The following is a 17277-nucleotide window of genomic DNA, read 5'->3' on the forward strand; positions in this document are numbered from 1 at the left end:
AAAGAAAGTGAACAAGTTGTTAGATTTAACATGCCTTCACAGATTTTATACCAAATGACATAGGAATTAACAACAAAGCATAATAATTAGAGGATTTCATTTCAGAAAAACCCTGTATAACACAGAGATCTGACAGTGTCCTCTGTACAATCTCACATCTACAGTATTAACAGACATAAAAGCATCCTCATAAAATATCCAGCCACCCCACAACTTCAGCTCAAAGTGACACAATTAAAAATACCACACACTCCAGACGCTGTAGCTCCAAAAGCAGGGTGAACAGAGAGGTGAGCGAAAGGTGAGAAAACCTCAGTGAAGTGGGTCACCTGTCACAGATGTGCCCCTGCACTTTCACTGATCCCCCCCAGGGAACTGACTCGGGATCCAGGTGAGGGCCTGTCAACAGCGCGTGTGTGTAACTGCGAGCTGTGGCCTGTCAACTAAAGGTGTGTGTGTGTGTGTGTGTTGTGGTTTTGTCTTTTTCCTTTACTTCATGAAGCACTTCACACCTCAGTGGGGGTCAAAGTACACACTTGCCTCAACCTGGTGCACCCACTGTGACTAGGCCACATGGGACTTGGATAAGATAATGCCATTCAGACAGTCTGGCACACACATGTAGGCTATTCTTGAGAGAGCAGAGTTCAGAGCATCACAACAGTTAGAAAAACCATCATACTGCAAATAAAATTTAATACAGTTTGGGTGAACTAACCTGGTTAAATTGGAAATGATGAGGATAAGTACCTGTAGCTTTTCCATTATTTCTTTGAACACCAACCTGTGAAAAGAACCATTTAATCTACAAGTTATTTCAACAAATCTTTTATTATGCGGTTGTGTCCATACCAGCCTACAATGAATCGCACTCAATTGTTAGAAAGTTTATAATCTCTAGAATTTCTGCCTCTTTAACAGTACTTTCATCAAACCAGTATACCACCTGTAAACTAACAAGAGTCACTGCACAGGTTCATCTTCATTTCTCGTTGATGATCACTGTGCAAAAGTGAGTGTGTTATTACTGTGAATTCTTAAAAACAATCCAAACAGGCAGGCAGATTGTAGACTACAGCGCTGCTGATTAATGAATGTGTAAGATGCAAGAAAACAAAAATCCTCACACAGTTCACTGTTCTCATTGTAGTCCGATAAAAATTATCTCCATAGATTAGAAGCTGATTCCTTACAACTTAACCACCGACTGCCCTCTCTCACTTTAAGTCATCTTAATAAGTGCTCCTATGACGACCTGTGGAATTTTTCCTGCAGCTGAATTGACCCTTCACACTCAAAATAACAAGCTTGGACTTCACCTTTAAACTGCCTCTTTCATCTCCAACACACCTGCTTCATCTGAGGGAACAAAAGTTTTGAGCCGTTGCATTTTGTCTTTAATGCTACTTTGTGTATTGACTCAGATGAAGTGAGAGACCTACAAGACACAAATCAAAGCAGGATGTCAAGAAGAAAACTGATGATGACATATCTGTCAGTCAAAAGTTACAGGGTGGTTGTTAGTGTCAGACCCTGCACATACATTTTAATACCAAAGCTTAAAAAATGAAGGAGTCCAACGTGACAGTAAGAAAGCATTGTGCTACAGACAGAATCCCCTCAGTCAGGTCTGTAGTAGATGTCGTTGGCATCAATGTCAGTGTCGGTACAAACGGACAGAAAGACAACAACAGACAAACACCGCCTGTGTAAACTCATTGGCTCGTCCAGCAGGAAGCTCTGTTCTGTTCATTGGTCCGTCCTCTTCATGTGCTCTCCTTCCCCGTTTTTGGCCACTGCTTTGTTTTAGTCCCATCCAGAAACAAATTTCCACAGTCCTTCCTGCTTCCCCTTAATCTCCAACACACAGACACACACACACACAGACTCAAACAGCCCCAACCCCCGAACCTGCACCCCGAGTCCAAGCTCCTCAGTACATTTTCTGTCGGCTAGGCAGCACTGCCTCCTTGAGGAAAGAGAACACGAGGAGGATCCCTGACCTCTTCCCCCTCTTGCCCTTGGTGAAGTAATTAGACACCACGTCATCTAAAAAGGAAAAAGGGCAATTGTTATTAATTATACCATCCATCAATCATCCATACACTCTTATTCTGGACACGAATGCAGGGGACTGAAATCTCTGTAAAGGGATTTTTTTACTGTACCGATACCTAGAAGATAGAAAAATTAACCAAAAGTGTATAATGTGGTTTGGGAAGTTTCTGGTAGTAATGTAAAACACAAGTAATATGTTGTAAAGATAAAGACAGAATAAACTTGAACTGATCACACATAAGTCAAAGTCGGACACAGAGAAAAAGTGCTACGCCCAACGTGGGGCTCGAACCCACGACCCTGAGATTAAGAGTCTCATGCTCTACCGACTGAGCTAGCCGGGCTTGTATTACTCACTGGGCTAAACCTGATACCAGGGAGGGATCCAGGACAGACTACACAACTGCTTTTAACTGCTGCCAGTTCTCTTATCAAAAACAACCTTAAAAACTGAAGAAAAAAAATCTGTGCTCATATTCCCTCAAGAGAACTCACCTCCTTGCTGTATGGTGGACGGAAGCACATTTTCCCCCGCTGACAGTGACACAAAGAAGGCGAAGGGGATCACCCATAGGCAGATGGTGAAGTAGGCCAGCACCTAAGACCAACCAAGAAAAAGTAGAATATGTTTATTTCCAAAGGAAACATAACAGTAGAACATAAAAAACAGCTTATGACAGATTAATCTGGATACTGTGTATGTATCATAAATCAGAGGATGCTTGATGCTTACCTCTGAAAATGGATAATACTCCTGTGCAAAGTACTGAAAGGCCATGTAATGGTTCACCACCACCAACACTGCAGAGTGAAAACAAAGGAAACCACGTTGGAAAAATTAAAACAGGACAGGAAAGAATGATATTACATGTTCAAGTTATTAACATATAGTTAGTTGCACATAGACGAGGTGATGTTGTTTGCAGTTGCTCTGTAAATAACAAAATAATAAAGAAATAAACGGGTAAAGAATCCAAAGCCAGTGTCCTGTCATACTGACCACAGGAGAGGATGAAGTTGGGGGAGCTCAGCATTATGTAGGGGAAGGTCTGTAAGAGCCCGAAGTACACCAGGTTGGTGAAGAGGCCGACTCCCACCATCAACATTGGGAAGCCTTCAAAAACATAGAGACCTGCCAGCACACCTGTCGAGAACTGGACACATTCACAAGTCAAGTGAAACAGCAGTTTGACTGAACAGCAGTAAATTATTTGCCCAAACTACGTAATTTCTACAGAAAAACTTACTCACCAGTATCATGTACTTTATTATTCGACTGGTGGCTACTGTGTATTCTTCTATTAGTTCTGCCAAGTAGTACAGGCCAGCAGCTGGGTGAAAATGAAGATAAAGTGTTAAGTCAGGGAACAGGAAAAAAAACCCCAAAAAAGCAGAAGCAGAATGTTTTGTCATAGTGGCTGGATAGTAGCACAAACCACAAGTGAAACATACTGACTAAATACATTTTCCTAATTTTCACAAATCTCTTTACATTTCTCTTTAAAGATGGCAAAGCTGAAAAAGGAGAGTGTTGATTTGACCAGGCGTTCAAGGCCAGCTTTCAGTACTTGATGGGGACGACACATTTCAGTCGGTACCCAGAAAGAAGTGAGAATCGGTACCTGGTATTCGTTTTCTAGGACTGACAGACCACCAAGCAGACATACACTCTCCCTTAACCTTGTTCCTCCTCTCAGAGCTGGACAGTTTAAGTCAATAAGGAATTTTATTGAAATTAGATTAAAATTTGAGCAGAAGAAGAAGTAAACAAGGCAAAGAATCATGCAAAGCATGTGATGCCTGCCTTCTGTGTCAAACAGGTTTCAGTACTTTACAGACACTTCAGGAGTATCAGTTTCAATTTCTGTCCTTAAAAGTATCTGCATACTGGTGATCGATATATCGTCTTTTTACAAAGTGGTACCATTGTTTTATTTAATGTGTTTCATCCTTTGTGCCTGGCTCAGGCTTGGCAGACATGGAAATCTGAATCCCTTGAATCTGAAAGTACACGTACAGAGGCCTAACAAGTCTGACAGATAAGAGTGTGACTGAGTTACACTTCAGGAGCCACACCTCAGCTGCAGCAGGTGTTACGTGGACAGACAGGCCCTTCGCCATGTTTCCTTTGGACGTTATGGAGCAGATTAAACAAATTGTACCACACGCTAGGAGCACATTAGGAAGCCAGCTTGTCAACTAACCTGCTGTATTATCTAATGTAAACAAACGAAAATACCCCCAAGCTAATGCTAACAACACTTTTGCAGGTTATATGCTATCCTTCCCACTCCACATTGCAAATGGACGCTCCCTTAGTTAGTCTTCCCTGCATGTCAGACACACTATTTGCCGATCGACCGACTGATTGTTTTTTTAATCAATAAACCCTGGCGAGCCGAACAGCGGGATAGATAACGCTTAATTCTAGCCGCTACTAGCAAACATTACCCCCTGCAGAGGTCTCTCCCACGTCCTCAGAAAACTGTTCAGAAATGGGCATGCCCAGATTTAACTACAATACACTGATATATTTTAAATAAATGATATATAGTCTGAAAATATGTAACTTTGCCACGTTTGAAAAATAAAAATAGTGTATTCCTGTAGCTGGAAGCTAGCGAGCTAAGCAAACAGGTAACAATATTTCGGTGACACAACACATGAAACTTCTTTATTCTTGAGGCAGGGTTACTGTTTGTATTTCCATATTATTATTAACACATCAGTCAGTGCTAAAGCGGCCGTCGCTTTGAGAAACGTAGCCCCATTAACGTTTACTGGTGCAACTTCACCTGATGGCTTGGTCCGCTAGCATTAGCAAGCAAATATTAGCTAGCACATTAGCAAGGACTGTCAGGATGCACTTACCTATTGCTAGAGTGACGAAGGATATTTGGACCACCAACGACAGCCAGCTGAGTAAATAAATAAACCACATCTCTCTGCATATGAAACAACACACAAAAATATGAAAATAACAGAAAAAAACCAGCTAGCTGACTGCTAACTAGCACTGATCAAAGTTCCTCCCCCTGTGTTTTCAGTCCACACTAAAGAAGGCAGAGAAGAAGGACCTCGTCTTTAGCAAAGACTGGTGAGTCGTGGTTGTAGCGCCCCTTGAGGTTGGAGGAGAAGTGCGGTTTTCTGACACGTCTGAGAACATGGTGTAGCTGACCCCAGAGAAATACAGCAAGACAACATATTCAGCTGGTTTATGAAATTCACTGCGCAGGAGTTAAACTATGGAAGCCCACAAAAAGAAACGTGATGGATGAAATGTCAGGGGTGATAAAAAAAAATAAAATTAATATCAAGTCACATGAAAACATAGACTCTGATTTTCAAAAGGAAAGCAGATGCTGCCTTTTCACTGTGCTTTACACCAGGAGTATATTTAAATCGTTCGCTATTTGGTGATTAATGGCCAGTGATACATGTTGATGCTGTTCACTCAGATGACAGTTGTCTTTCCATTAAATTTGTATTGATTTCTCTGCAACATACGTGGTCTAACATTAATCGGTGTTCAGAAAGGGAAAAATGTACAATTTTACACCATTTAGATCTTGTTCTTGTGTGAGTCATTAACACGTCCTTACTATTATCAGTATAAGTGTAAAATAGAGGAGAGACGTCCTGTCTCTCTCTGTTTCTATTTCTCTCTCTCATACACACACACACTTGCTTTCATTCAATTCAACATGGAGAAGGCAGCCTACATTACTGTATCTCAAAAGCTAACACCTTTGAGATTGAGGAGAGAAACAATTAAAAATGTATGGTCAAGAGTGAAAAGGCAGGCCTTCGAGTAAAAAGAGCTAAATAAAGTAAATATATAATGTGAAACAGCGTGAAGACACTAAAATGGTGTCAGAGTCAAAGGTGAGAGTAATTTCATCCCCCTCAAATGCTTTTAACAAAGGTAGATAGGCAGATAGACAGCATGGTGTGAGGGTGTGTGTATTCATTCATGCATGCATGCACACATATATACACATATATATCTGTGTGGAGGTGAGAAAACAAAAGGCGACCTGCTGCATTTAAAGATACTTTCAGGAGGGAGCGCACAGATCACCTGAGGCTTTTATCTCAACAACACCTCTGGGCTCTGGGTGTGAGAGCTTTAATGTGCCTAAATAAATGGCAGTCTCCATCCTTCTGCAGGATCGAGCTTTAAGAGGAAGACACCTCGGGAGAGAAGTGGGCAAGGGTATTCATATTCAAGTGTGGTTTTTTTAATGGCTCAGGGTTTTTTTTTTTTCATCCATATTCTGTAGCATAAAAATTCCTGTACCTTGCACTTAGATCAGATAAAACCCAAGCACCCAAAAAGAATGATGTTGGACATTAAACACGGCTGAAGGAGCTCCATTTCCTTTGACACGCAACAAGTACTGGCTTTTTGGAGCAGACTTGGGCTAAATGGCATTTGAAAAATGCTTTTCTTTGTTTTTGTTCAGTCCTGAATGTGAGATTTGACGTTTGGAGGAGGATAAAAAAATGTTAAGAGCTGTTTTCTGAAAGTAATTGATCCAAAGGTGACTACCACTCAAGTCTTCATTTAACCTTTTCAGCAGAGACCAAGAACAAAGCAGTGGTTTCCTGACATTTTATTGCAAGGGATCACATAGGCAGTGCTTTCATGTAGTAATTCAATTCAAAGATATGATGGGCACCTTTAAAGTCAAAGTTAAAGAAAAAAAAACATCCTAATAGGTCAACAAGCCCTTCTGCATTTCATCATCATATAAAACAAAAATTGCAATGATCCTCAAATGTGAAACGTCATGCACTTCTTCCTCTGACTGCTCTCAGTTTTCTTGGTTGATGATCAGTGCTGATGCTCTGATACGAGAATCCCTCTTCTCTCTGTTCTGTTTCAGCCTCCGGAGCACAGGAGAGTTACTGCACTCACCTGCCCACGGAGCATCTCCTGATGCTGGGACACACTGTGCACCTGGTTGGGGGTCTAACCAAGACACCACCATATCCTCAGGTTAGACATGAATCAAAAAAAAATGAGAACTAAACAAACCACTCATACAGATCCACAAGACTCTGGACAACCCATAATTAATATCAGTATCAATCAAAACCCAAAAGATACAGATAAAAGGCAAAGAGATGACACACTGTAGCATCATGATGAACAAAGAGGCCTTACAGGACAGCATACCCTGTGTTTGGGTTGAGGAGGACGGGTCCTGGTTCTCCCCCATCACTCTCCTCCTCCTCTGGAGCACCAGCAGGAGCTCTGCATCCCCAACATTTCGGCCTTTTCCCCTCCTGGATGACACTCTGCGGTGGTGCTGGCGTTTCATGTTGTCCTGGTGTGTTAGATGGTGAAAGACATTTAAAAATGCAGTCGCTTGAGTTGTCATTGTCAGTATAATGGTTAATGTAATGTAACAGGTTTCGGGGGAATCTGGCCTTCATCACTCCCCTGCTGATTACCTCAACTGCATACACACTGTCGAGACAACAATACAGTGAAATTTGACTTTTAATTTATTACCAGCATTCCTTTCAACTCCAGAACGGCTGATTTTCTGTTTTCACTCTTCTGGTCCTGTAAGAAAATGTCTCGTTAGAACAACATCACAGCTGTTTTATAGTGAAAACAAGAAGAAGCAAACAAAGGTATAAAGATCACTGACCTTCCATGAACTGTCATCCTCCTGTGAGCAGAGAAGATGGATGGTAGGCATCAGAGTTTGTTGTTTACTACTTTAGATTTTGATATTATATATTGCATTTTTTTAATTGTAAGTTCCTCTAGAGGAAATCATCACCTGAATGTCTAAAATGCAAATAAATATTACACATATTAAGTCTTTGTAGCTACCTGTACTCTCTTGATGGGCTTCAGGACGATGCCTTTCTTTATTCTGTCCATCATTTCATCCACTGCTTTTGACTTCATGTCCAGCAAGGGTGCTGGTTCTTAAAGATCAAAAATGGATTTAAAAAAAATTATTATAGGCGTATGATTGGATTTTTCTACTCTTTACAATGCGATTTGAGATAATCTCAGTTCCATTTTGGCTATTGTATGTGCTAAATCTGGTGGCAAGACTCACTTTTTAGATCGTCTTTACTCGCTCTATCTTTCCTCCTGCTCCTCAGGAAATCAAGTGAACTAGACACAGGGAGAAGTCACAGGCATCAAATTATCATATTCAGTGCACTGGTGTTTTATAAGTGGATATTTCACTTTACAATGTTAGATACTAACCTAACCAACTTTGTTCTCCTGTGCTCTACTATGGCTTCTAAAGTACGCATAAATTCATCATTTTTAAAATTTAAAGTCATGTTTGAATCATTTCTTTTTCTTGTCAGGGTGTAAAAAACCTCTGAAACAGTATTTAAACTAAGACTGTCCACTGAAAACTCCCCCCGGTTTAATGGTAGAGGAAGCTCTTAGAATAACATACTTGATAACAACAGTAGGAGGTGGAGGTGGAGGCGGTGGAGGTGGAGGTGGAGGTGGAGCAGGAGTGGATTCCGCCATAAGTTTGTCAGTCATATCCTCCCTGTTCAGTGTTTCTTGTAACTGCTTCACTACAAAGGAAGACAGTGATCAACAGTTTCATAAACAAAAAGCATTATATTAAAACGTATATTTACTGTTAAAAAAATGTTGAAAACAATGTTTTTGCAGTGTGTTCCAAATAAAGTTTTTCGGAGCTAAGACCTAGAAGTCAGCAGAGGAGCTTTGGCTTCAACATTCACTCATTTGACCCTTTCCTGTGGTTTCCATTAAGCCTGTTTGGCAAGAAAGATTTCTGAGGAGTGTTTTCTCCACTAGCAGCTACCTTCTTCCTGGAGCTGTGTGACAGTGCTGTTCGCCTCAGACAGCTGAGTTTCCAAGGCCTTTCTCTCCACCTCACTCTTCTCCAGCTGCTCTCTCAGGGTCTGCAGCTCAGAGAGGACACTGCTTTCTTCCGAAGCACTCTGACTCTGTGTTACCTGAACACAGGGATGAGAGAACCGGGGGGTATTATGAAGAAAATCAATAGACTGAATGGATACCCATTTTGCTCTGGTATCATGACATTCATCACGTCTGCACACACCTGGTCCTGGTAGCAGCGTTGTATATCACTCAGGGCTGTGCTGATTTTGGATATTTGTTCCAGCGCCTGCTGTAACTGCAGGCAGATCTCTGAGTTCTGCATCACCATCATGCTCTGTCTGTGGGCCGCCTTCTGCTGCTCCAACATCTGACAAGACAAACCAAATCTAGCGTCACCTTTTGACATCTTGAGCACATCTTTACAATTACCAGCTTCTACGAAAATGGGGAAAAAACCCACATCAGTGACAATGAACCACAATTAGAGGAAAAATAAAGAGAGATCTGAATGGCTAGTTGTTAATTTTCTCCCCCCAGGAGGTTGTCACAATGCAGAGAAAGTGTTTTCAAACTGCTGTTTGACTGAACAATGACTTGGAAGCCTTGTTAGAATTACTCATCTGCTTCATAGAGGGGTAGTAACAATGCAAACAGGATGATTTAGCTGTGAGACAAAGCATCATTTTTCATCACTGAAAAAAATGTCAGGCCTTTGTCTTGATTCACTGGGAAAATTAGATTCTTTCTTCTGTGGTGTGACAAATATTTCTGCCAGTTATAGTTAACAGTTGTGGTTTACAGCTTATAAATGATCAGAGCCAGAGTCTGCATGAGCTGTTCTGTTTAAAATTGCATATATATGTACAATGTGGGCGTTGAGTAATAGAATAGAATTTTTTGATTTGCATCCAAAGAAACCTGCGATTTAATTATGAATTTAATTGCTCAGGTATATGTGTGATGGTTTATATGTTGGTTAAACACCATTTCCATGCTCCATGTTTTTTTTCTTTTTACATAGCCAGAAACATTTTACATTTTAAATATGCTGACTCCCAGAAATATTAGAATCAATCTTGAAAACCTGTCATGTGTAATTTGTGTGTAGTCATTAAAACACCCTAATTCCCAGAAACAATGCGAAGGGCGTGAACTCGGTGTGCTCTGGGTTCATAAACTGTCACTCTGTGGTCCATACAACCACAGGTTATATGGACATTTTTTGGGAACAGGTCCATCATCAGAGAACAGGAAGTGTGAAAAAAGTGTTTTTCATTTCTGTGTTTTTCATCGTAAGGACAAACTGAAGCAGCAGGTTTGGTGAGCTCTCTATCAGAACATGCAGCACGAGGCTCCATGCTGCAAATTACACCGCTCTAATCCCTGGTCTCCCTTCAGCAGAGACCAATTTTCACACAGCAATTAGCACAGTTATTTCATACATACAAACACACAGGCCCAGCCACACACAGCAACACAAAGAGACAAAGATACTCACACACGCAAAAAAAAAAAAAAAAACCCAAATTGTTTCCTGTCTGAGGCCCTGCATCATTATACCACCATGCATCACAGAGAAGAGGTGTGAATGGTTGGTGTTTTGAAAACACATGAAAACAGACAAATAGTAGTGCATACAAGAGGCATTCAGCACAGGGGGGTCTTTTACCATGAATTGAGAGTAAAGGGGCTGGATTGTGTGAACAGTTGGGGGTCCTTTTCACAGGTAAGGACCCCTGCAAGGCAGCCCATTGTGCGCCTGTCCGGTAAATAGAGGACACTGCGCACAAAGGCAACAATTGCTATATGCTCAGCAAAACATAAAGGTGTCAGGCAAAGACAGGTTGTGCTTAAAGACCACTATTCTCCTTCAGCATCAGTGATGACCGCTAATTATGGGGAAGGGAGGGGCTAAATGGGCAGGGAAGGGAACAGAGAGACGTTTTTTGAAAGAAAAGACCTTCATTATAGGAGCAGGTGGGGCAGCATAAAACTGTGCTCTGTGCATGTGTGTGTGTGTTTGGGTATGTGGATGGTAAGCGAATTGGTGTTTTTCCTGCATGTGTACGGGTGTGTTTCTGCTTTTGTATTGTGTGTGCGTGAATGCCTCGCCTCACACAGGAAGCCCCAGATTTGACCAAAGTGTCATCGGTGTGAAAAAGGAGAATAGAGACCCTTTCTCCTGTCCCGCCACATCAGCTGCTCTCTGACAGCAGAAGCGTGTGCCCCCACCCTCCCACCTCGCACCGGTCCCCCGTCCAAGTGTCCGTCTGTTCGCCATAGCTGCCCCAAGGTCAGCTCTAACACTACTTCTCCCTTCCTGTGGCACGACCTGTCACCCTCAGTATCTATAGGTGTGAATGCATGACAAAATGTTTCATGCCATGCTGAAAACACACTCACACACACACACATATGTATGCCACGCACTCAGACCTGGTGGGCAAAGACTTCAGCTTGCTGTCGGAGGTCCTCCTCCAGCTCCAGTCTCTGAGACATTTCTGTGAACTCCTCTGTGACAAGCTGGGAGACTGCACACACACATGCAAATACAAACACACACACAAAATTTTGTGGCAGTTATGATGGCGTTCACTGCATTCATGGTGTTTTCTATAGAGAAGCTGATTAATCACGTTAAGTCATTTGTGAGGTAAAAATGCCATATATTTGCTCATATTATGATCCGTGCACATCCATTACCACTACAGGTAAGAGAATACGTAAGAATAAGTAAGAGAATGTTTACGCTGACTGTTGATTGGACAAAATGTGAAACAGAAACGAGGTCAAAGCCATTTTTTTCCAGAATAAATAATGGATTATATGAAATTACTGATTAGAACCATGATAAAGATAGTAATTAGTTGCAGCACTGGTGTAATGAGGACTCACCTCGTTTGATTTTATTCATGGTCTTGCTCTGTTTGCTCATTTTCCGCAGTATGGCCTCTTTCTCCTCAACCTCCAGAGCTAGCTGCGATAAAATATGTGTAATAAGGCACACTGATATGTATATATACCTACACGCATACACACATGCACACATACAGTGATGTACCTGCTCTCTGAGCTGGTCCTGTTGTTTGGTCAGAGCCTCTATTTCTTGCTCCAGCTGCAGCTTCTCAGCCAGCAGACTGTCCACTGACGCCTGCAGCTCTGACACACAGACACAATAAGAAGCTGATGGTGAGTTACATCGAAACAGTTCATCACACATCCAGTTCCTCTGTGATGATGATCTGATTGTGGATCATTTTGGATCACATTAAGATGTTGAAAATGTTGAAGACAAAAAATGTTTAATCTTTATCTGATTATCAGTCTCATTGAGATACAGAGTAACACTGGCCCCATGTGTCCTACATATACAATCATAGCCATAGTTATACAGCAGTGGGTTGTATCTTCATGATCACACAGATGTCTCCTCTCCTCCCAGAAAGATAAAATGTTTTGAAGATGCTTTTGAAGACACAGGTCTAAAATTGTCCCCTAAGGTTTGCACAGGAGAAAATCCTTTTAAATAAGGTGAAATCGCATCATGAGTAGTTTTGGCTGACCTGCGATCTTGGATTGGCTCTGCAGCAGCAGCGTCTCCTCACCGCCACTGTCCTCACCGAGATCAACCACGTCACCGTTAACTACGGGGTCAGTCTCTGGGTCAGAGGTCGCATCAGCCAGGTTTTCGGGCAGCTCGGAGATGAGCGGCATCAGCATCTGGCTCCTCCTCTTCAGGACTTTGTTCTCTTTGGTCACCTTGGCAACGGAGGAGGGGATGGTGAGTGTGGAGGTCGATGCTGTTTTTAATTTTTTTTTTTTTATGACAATGACAAAGGTAAGGTGAAGCTGCTTTAAACAGCAGTTCCCTAACATATCAGGACCAGAAAGAAAGGAAAGGAACAGATGCAGGGAAGGAAAGGACAGAGGAAACGAAAGGACCAGCAACAGTGGTTAGCAGATTTACCTTGACAGCCAGCGCCTCAGCACTCTCCCTACAAGACCGCTCAATCTGGAACTGGATCTCCAGTACATTAATCTCTTTCAAGAGCTGATTGGAGACTGAAAGGAAGCGGGGAGCGCTGTTAGTCATGGTCATCTCAGAAAAATATATAGCAGCGCAGAAATTTAAATTAAAGTTGCACAGAATCAACTCAGTAAATAGCACATTCAGTGTTAAATCTGCTTGTCCACATTTGTTTTATCTTCCTTCTTTTCACCTCTCTCCTGAAGTTTCTACTGTACATTGCTTAGGTGTGAATATCAATCTGAGTGGTATGCCGTCTATGTGTTGGTGTGGCTGACGCAGGTGAAGAAAATTTAAAAAATGATCTGAATGCTCACCTTCCTCCAGATCAGACAGTCTCTGATTGGCTGCATCCCTCTGCTTTTCCAGGAACTCATACTAACAATCAATCGGCACACACAAAAAAGAAGCAAAACAGGAGAAATAGATTAATTACATACCAACAAACTGATGTATTTGATGGTCACATTTTTTTTAACAAGGACAGTTGTCCTTGTTAATATAATCAAGCTTGTGGTCTTGTACTTTTATTAGAGCACTTTTAATCGTCAATTTTGTAAATTTATTTATTTTTGCTTTCTTTTAAAAGTATTTCCATACTTTTTTTTTTACTTTTGAAAACCTGAGCTGAGAAGGCAAATATTATGGCTATTTTTCAGATTAAATGCTGAAGGTTATCAAGGTAACAGAACAAATACTTGAGCAGGATATTTAGTGTCTCCTCTCATGGTGATTGTCTCTAACACACATTAGAAAGTGGCATTAATTAACAAGTAATTTACTGCCTGTCACCATCAGTGATACCTGAATGTCTCCTTCATCTTCGGAAGATAAGCCAATCTCCCCATCAGACTCTGCAGGAACAGAGAATCAGAAACAGAGAATCATTTTATCTTCACACAACTGACATATTCTCAGATGGGCTGTGGCAACAGAGAACAGAGAACACACTCAGCGGGAGGCGAGATGACCAACGATCTTCACATCCCGTCAGAGTGACTGCAAGAGGAACTTTACAAGGGCATCTGAAGGAAGTCAGCCAGAAATTTACAGGAAGTGAAATCACAGAAGAGAAAATGTTTCACTTTCAGTGTCTTCAGATGAACAATAGTTTCCAGATTCTTCTTCACTTCACATCAAACTGAGCTTAAAGCAATTGTTTGACATTTTGGGAAATACACAAATTTGCTTTCATGCTGGAAGTGATAAATGTCCTCAAGTGTCATCACTCAAGTCCCAAGTGCCATTACAATTTTTTTCACATATGCATTAGTAAGACCTGAAAGACCTGAAAGCTGACTTTGATGCAGAGAGTTCCCCTTTACGTAAAACAAATTAAAGTGTATGTTAAAACAATCTAATCAAGACGGATAGATGTTTAACATTTATATATATATATAGGCATTTATGATTTATAGAATGGGTCATATTGAACTTTTCAAAAAGGCACAACATAATCTTCAAGACACATCAAGTTATGAACAAAAGTGTTGAGCTAAAACCCCTTAACAGTCTCACTTTGCTCCAAAGGTTCGTCCAAAATAAATAACATGACTTATTTAGATACTGAGAAGTCTTTCTGAAACTGCAATACTCATCATGTGACTAATACAAGTATCTCAGAAACAGTTTATATCCACATTATCAAGTCTTACCTGCAGCTTCACTGTTCTCAACCCACATTCTGCCGTCTTCTTTTTATTTCAAGTTTTAGTTCCTTAGTAAACTAAATTAAGCTGCATTCAAACATTCCAGCATAAACAAAAACCTGCTTTCACTCCGAGCTGCACTTGCTTATTATGAAGGAAGCGACTGGGAATTTCTGTTTAAACCCTCCCCCACAGCCACGATTTCAAAAAAAGGGAACTTATTCCTTATGTTGCCCAAAAGACCAGTCATAATCTAATAAGGATTTATAGCTAAATGAGAGTATTTTTATTTACTTTTAACTGCCCAAAGACATGCTATTCTTATGTAAATATCAGTCATATTTGTTTGATTTTGCTTTGTTCTTCGTGTTACAAGTAAATTAGAAAGGAGAAGTTGCGTGAACTTTTCCCCCCTTTGCATGCAGAGTGAAAAGGGGAAAAGGTAGCCTGTGTCCATTCATGTGGTCTCTGAGGGACGACACTGTCTCCCTACTGCAAGATCAATGTCACTCAAGAAGCCGGGGCAAAGGCAAAGCTGCTTTTATTCCTCTATTAACATCTGTGCTCAGAGTTCATGACCTCTGAAATATCAGACACCTGCCAAGGCAACCAAATTCTGGGTGATAAACAAGGAGATGAGGTTGGGTGGTAGTGATGATGTTGATGACACACCTTTCTTTGCTATGAATAATGTAAAAACTTCAAATTTCTCAACCCTCATTCCTGATTTATTTATTCACCCACCTTCCAGGAGTTGATTTCTAGGAGTGCACTGAGAGCTGGTGGGTTGAGTCCTTTTTCCATTTAAGTCTGAGCGTTTGGTTTAGCTTGCTTGGAGCTCCAGACGTATGTGGTTTGGCCTGTCAGGGTAAAAAAGAAGATAAAGAAGGTTAAGGCTGGTCAGTTGGGCACTGCAGTTTTTACTCTAACAGAAATAAATAGTGCATTTATCGAGGGACTATTTTCAGGTGTGGATTAATACACATTTTATGCTCTAGTAAGTATTTACAGCAGCAGGACAGTGTATGTGCTTCAAAATAAAAATAAACAGTGCCCACATTCATTGAAATGAAGGAACATGTCACCCTGTGCAACAGCGTAGCTTACAGTGTCAGTTATGTTGTGGTAGCAAATGTAATCGCTGGCTGGGTTTGAGTCCACATCTTGAGAACCACACGTTCTCAGAACAGCACTTAACTGGAGGTTGGGGAAAGATGGATTTCGCTTATGTATTACTCAGTTAATCGTGTCCAATCCATTGTTAACGTCTTGTGTTCTAAATCAGTCCAGTTCTAACCTTAGCCAAGTGATGCAAGTGCCTGAACATGACCATGAAGCTATTTAATAATGCTGTAGTCACTACAAGTGGATATTGTACTGCAAGACAGGATATTTTTGACACAATACAAATTAACAACATATCCTCACGAACAACCTAGAAAATATAATCCTGTCACAGTTACGTTTCCTCCAAAACGTATTTGTTGTTGCACTTTCATTGTATTTAAAAGTAATTCCTAGGAGACAGGGTCAACCTGAGGCCTAACGGGGATAAACTAAATGTTAGAAGACAGTTTCAAGTATTTGACCACAGTCTGTTCCAAGCAGAGGCTTGTTAGCTACAGTCATGCCTTTCTAGAAAATACTGGACCAAAATATATGATGTCTTCATGGCTGTAACATAACAACAGTTATCATTGTTGTCATTAGTGAAACTGAGTTTCAAGGTTTTGGCTTGTGGAATAACTTCCCTCAGATTTTTTCGCTGTCCACAGGCATCACAAAAATGTCCACAGGGTGCTTTAGGTTATCTTTAAAATTAAGAAATAATTTTTCAAACATTCACATTTATTTATTATTTATTTATCTCTGAAACATGCCGGTGTTTAATGGCAGCCTTGGATAACTGCTTTTTAAATTCCAGAAGATATTGGTGGCAAGATTTCTTTATTTGCAACACAGACATGGGACAATGAACATGCCCAATGATTCCTGGTGAAAATAGGTAATCTAAAATAATCAAAAGGCCCCATTGAAATGTCTTGCTTGTAAATCACCCTCGACGCACAAGCGGATGGCCTGCACAGCTGAACGATAAAAAGCTGCTCTGAGTCATGACGGTGACGTCCTTGTGATTTAATGAGTCTTTTCTCTCTCAGTGTGTTGCTCTCTTTACAGGCACCACCTGAGCATCAAACCCTCCTCCAGCCTGTCACCCTGACCTTTACTAATGATTCTTCACCATGTTAATAAAGGTGAAATTGTCACTTAACATTAGCCGTTGTCTGGTGTTTCTTGCAGTGGGCGACATTGTCAGAAAACTCGGTACTCATTAAAACCGGTCTTTAAATTCTGGTTAAATAGAGACAGATTAGAAAAGCAGCAGCTTTTATTGCTGAAACAACGCAAAGACTAAACAAAGCTGGCTTTGGGTTTCAGTGAGCCTTTGGCCTTTATACCCCTGTTTCATTTGGAGAATGGTTGCTGATTTTTATTTTTTTTTTTTAATCTGGCCATTTTAAAAGCACAAATCATGTCTGCAATTCAGTTAAAATGTCGATTCTCACAGTTTTAGACACAAAAAAATGATAAATATCGTAGTTTTTGTTATAATTACTCTGTGATCACTAACAGCTCTTTTGCCTTGATCAGACAAACAGACTCATTTACTAATATCA

General features: G+C 40.8%; 2 protein-coding genes and 1 non-coding gene across 3 annotated transcripts; all 3 read right to left on the reverse strand.

Moving 5' to 3' along the window:
• Positions 1–28: 28 nt before the first annotated feature.
• Positions 29–5099, reverse strand: tex261 (testis expressed 261). Its single transcript, XM_041031865.1, has 6 exons — positions 4930–5099; positions 3310–3389; positions 3059–3212; positions 2792–2859; positions 2554–2656; positions 29–2049 (listed from the first exon to the last, which is right to left on the reverse strand). Exons 1-6 carry the CDS (start codon positions 4997–4999, stop codon positions 1934–1936), a joined length of 591 nt encoding a protein of 196 aa, XP_040887799.1. The 5' UTR covers positions 5000–5099; the 3' UTR covers positions 29–1933.
• On the reverse strand, positions 2330–2402 carry trnak-cuu. The gene has a single exon. It is a non-coding gene; the product is annotated as a tRNA-Lys (tRNA).
• Positions 5100–6659: 1560 nt separating the features above from the next.
• Positions 6660–14744, reverse strand: shtn2 (shootin 2). The gene is made up of 17 exons (XM_041030699.1): positions 14606–14744; positions 13755–13804; positions 13268–13328; positions 12891–12985; positions 12487–12682; positions 11985–12082; positions 11819–11900; positions 11360–11454; positions 9144–9290; positions 8883–9036; positions 8502–8628; positions 8145–8203; positions 7910–8007; positions 7722–7742; positions 7580–7633; positions 7241–7391; positions 6660–7033 (listed from the first exon to the last, which is right to left on the reverse strand). The coding sequence occupies exons 1-17, from the start codon at positions 14631–14633 to the stop codon at positions 6876–6878; spliced, it is 1674 nt and encodes a 557-aa protein (XP_040886633.1). The 5' UTR covers positions 14634–14744; the 3' UTR covers positions 6660–6875.
• Positions 14745–17277: the final 2533 nt, after the last annotated feature.

This window comes from Toxotes jaculatrix, chromosome 23 (assembly GCF_017976425.1).
Source record: "Toxotes jaculatrix isolate fToxJac2 chromosome 23, fToxJac2.pri, whole genome shotgun sequence".
Classification (NCBI taxonomy): domain Eukaryota; kingdom Metazoa; phylum Chordata; class Actinopteri; family Toxotidae; genus Toxotes; species Toxotes jaculatrix.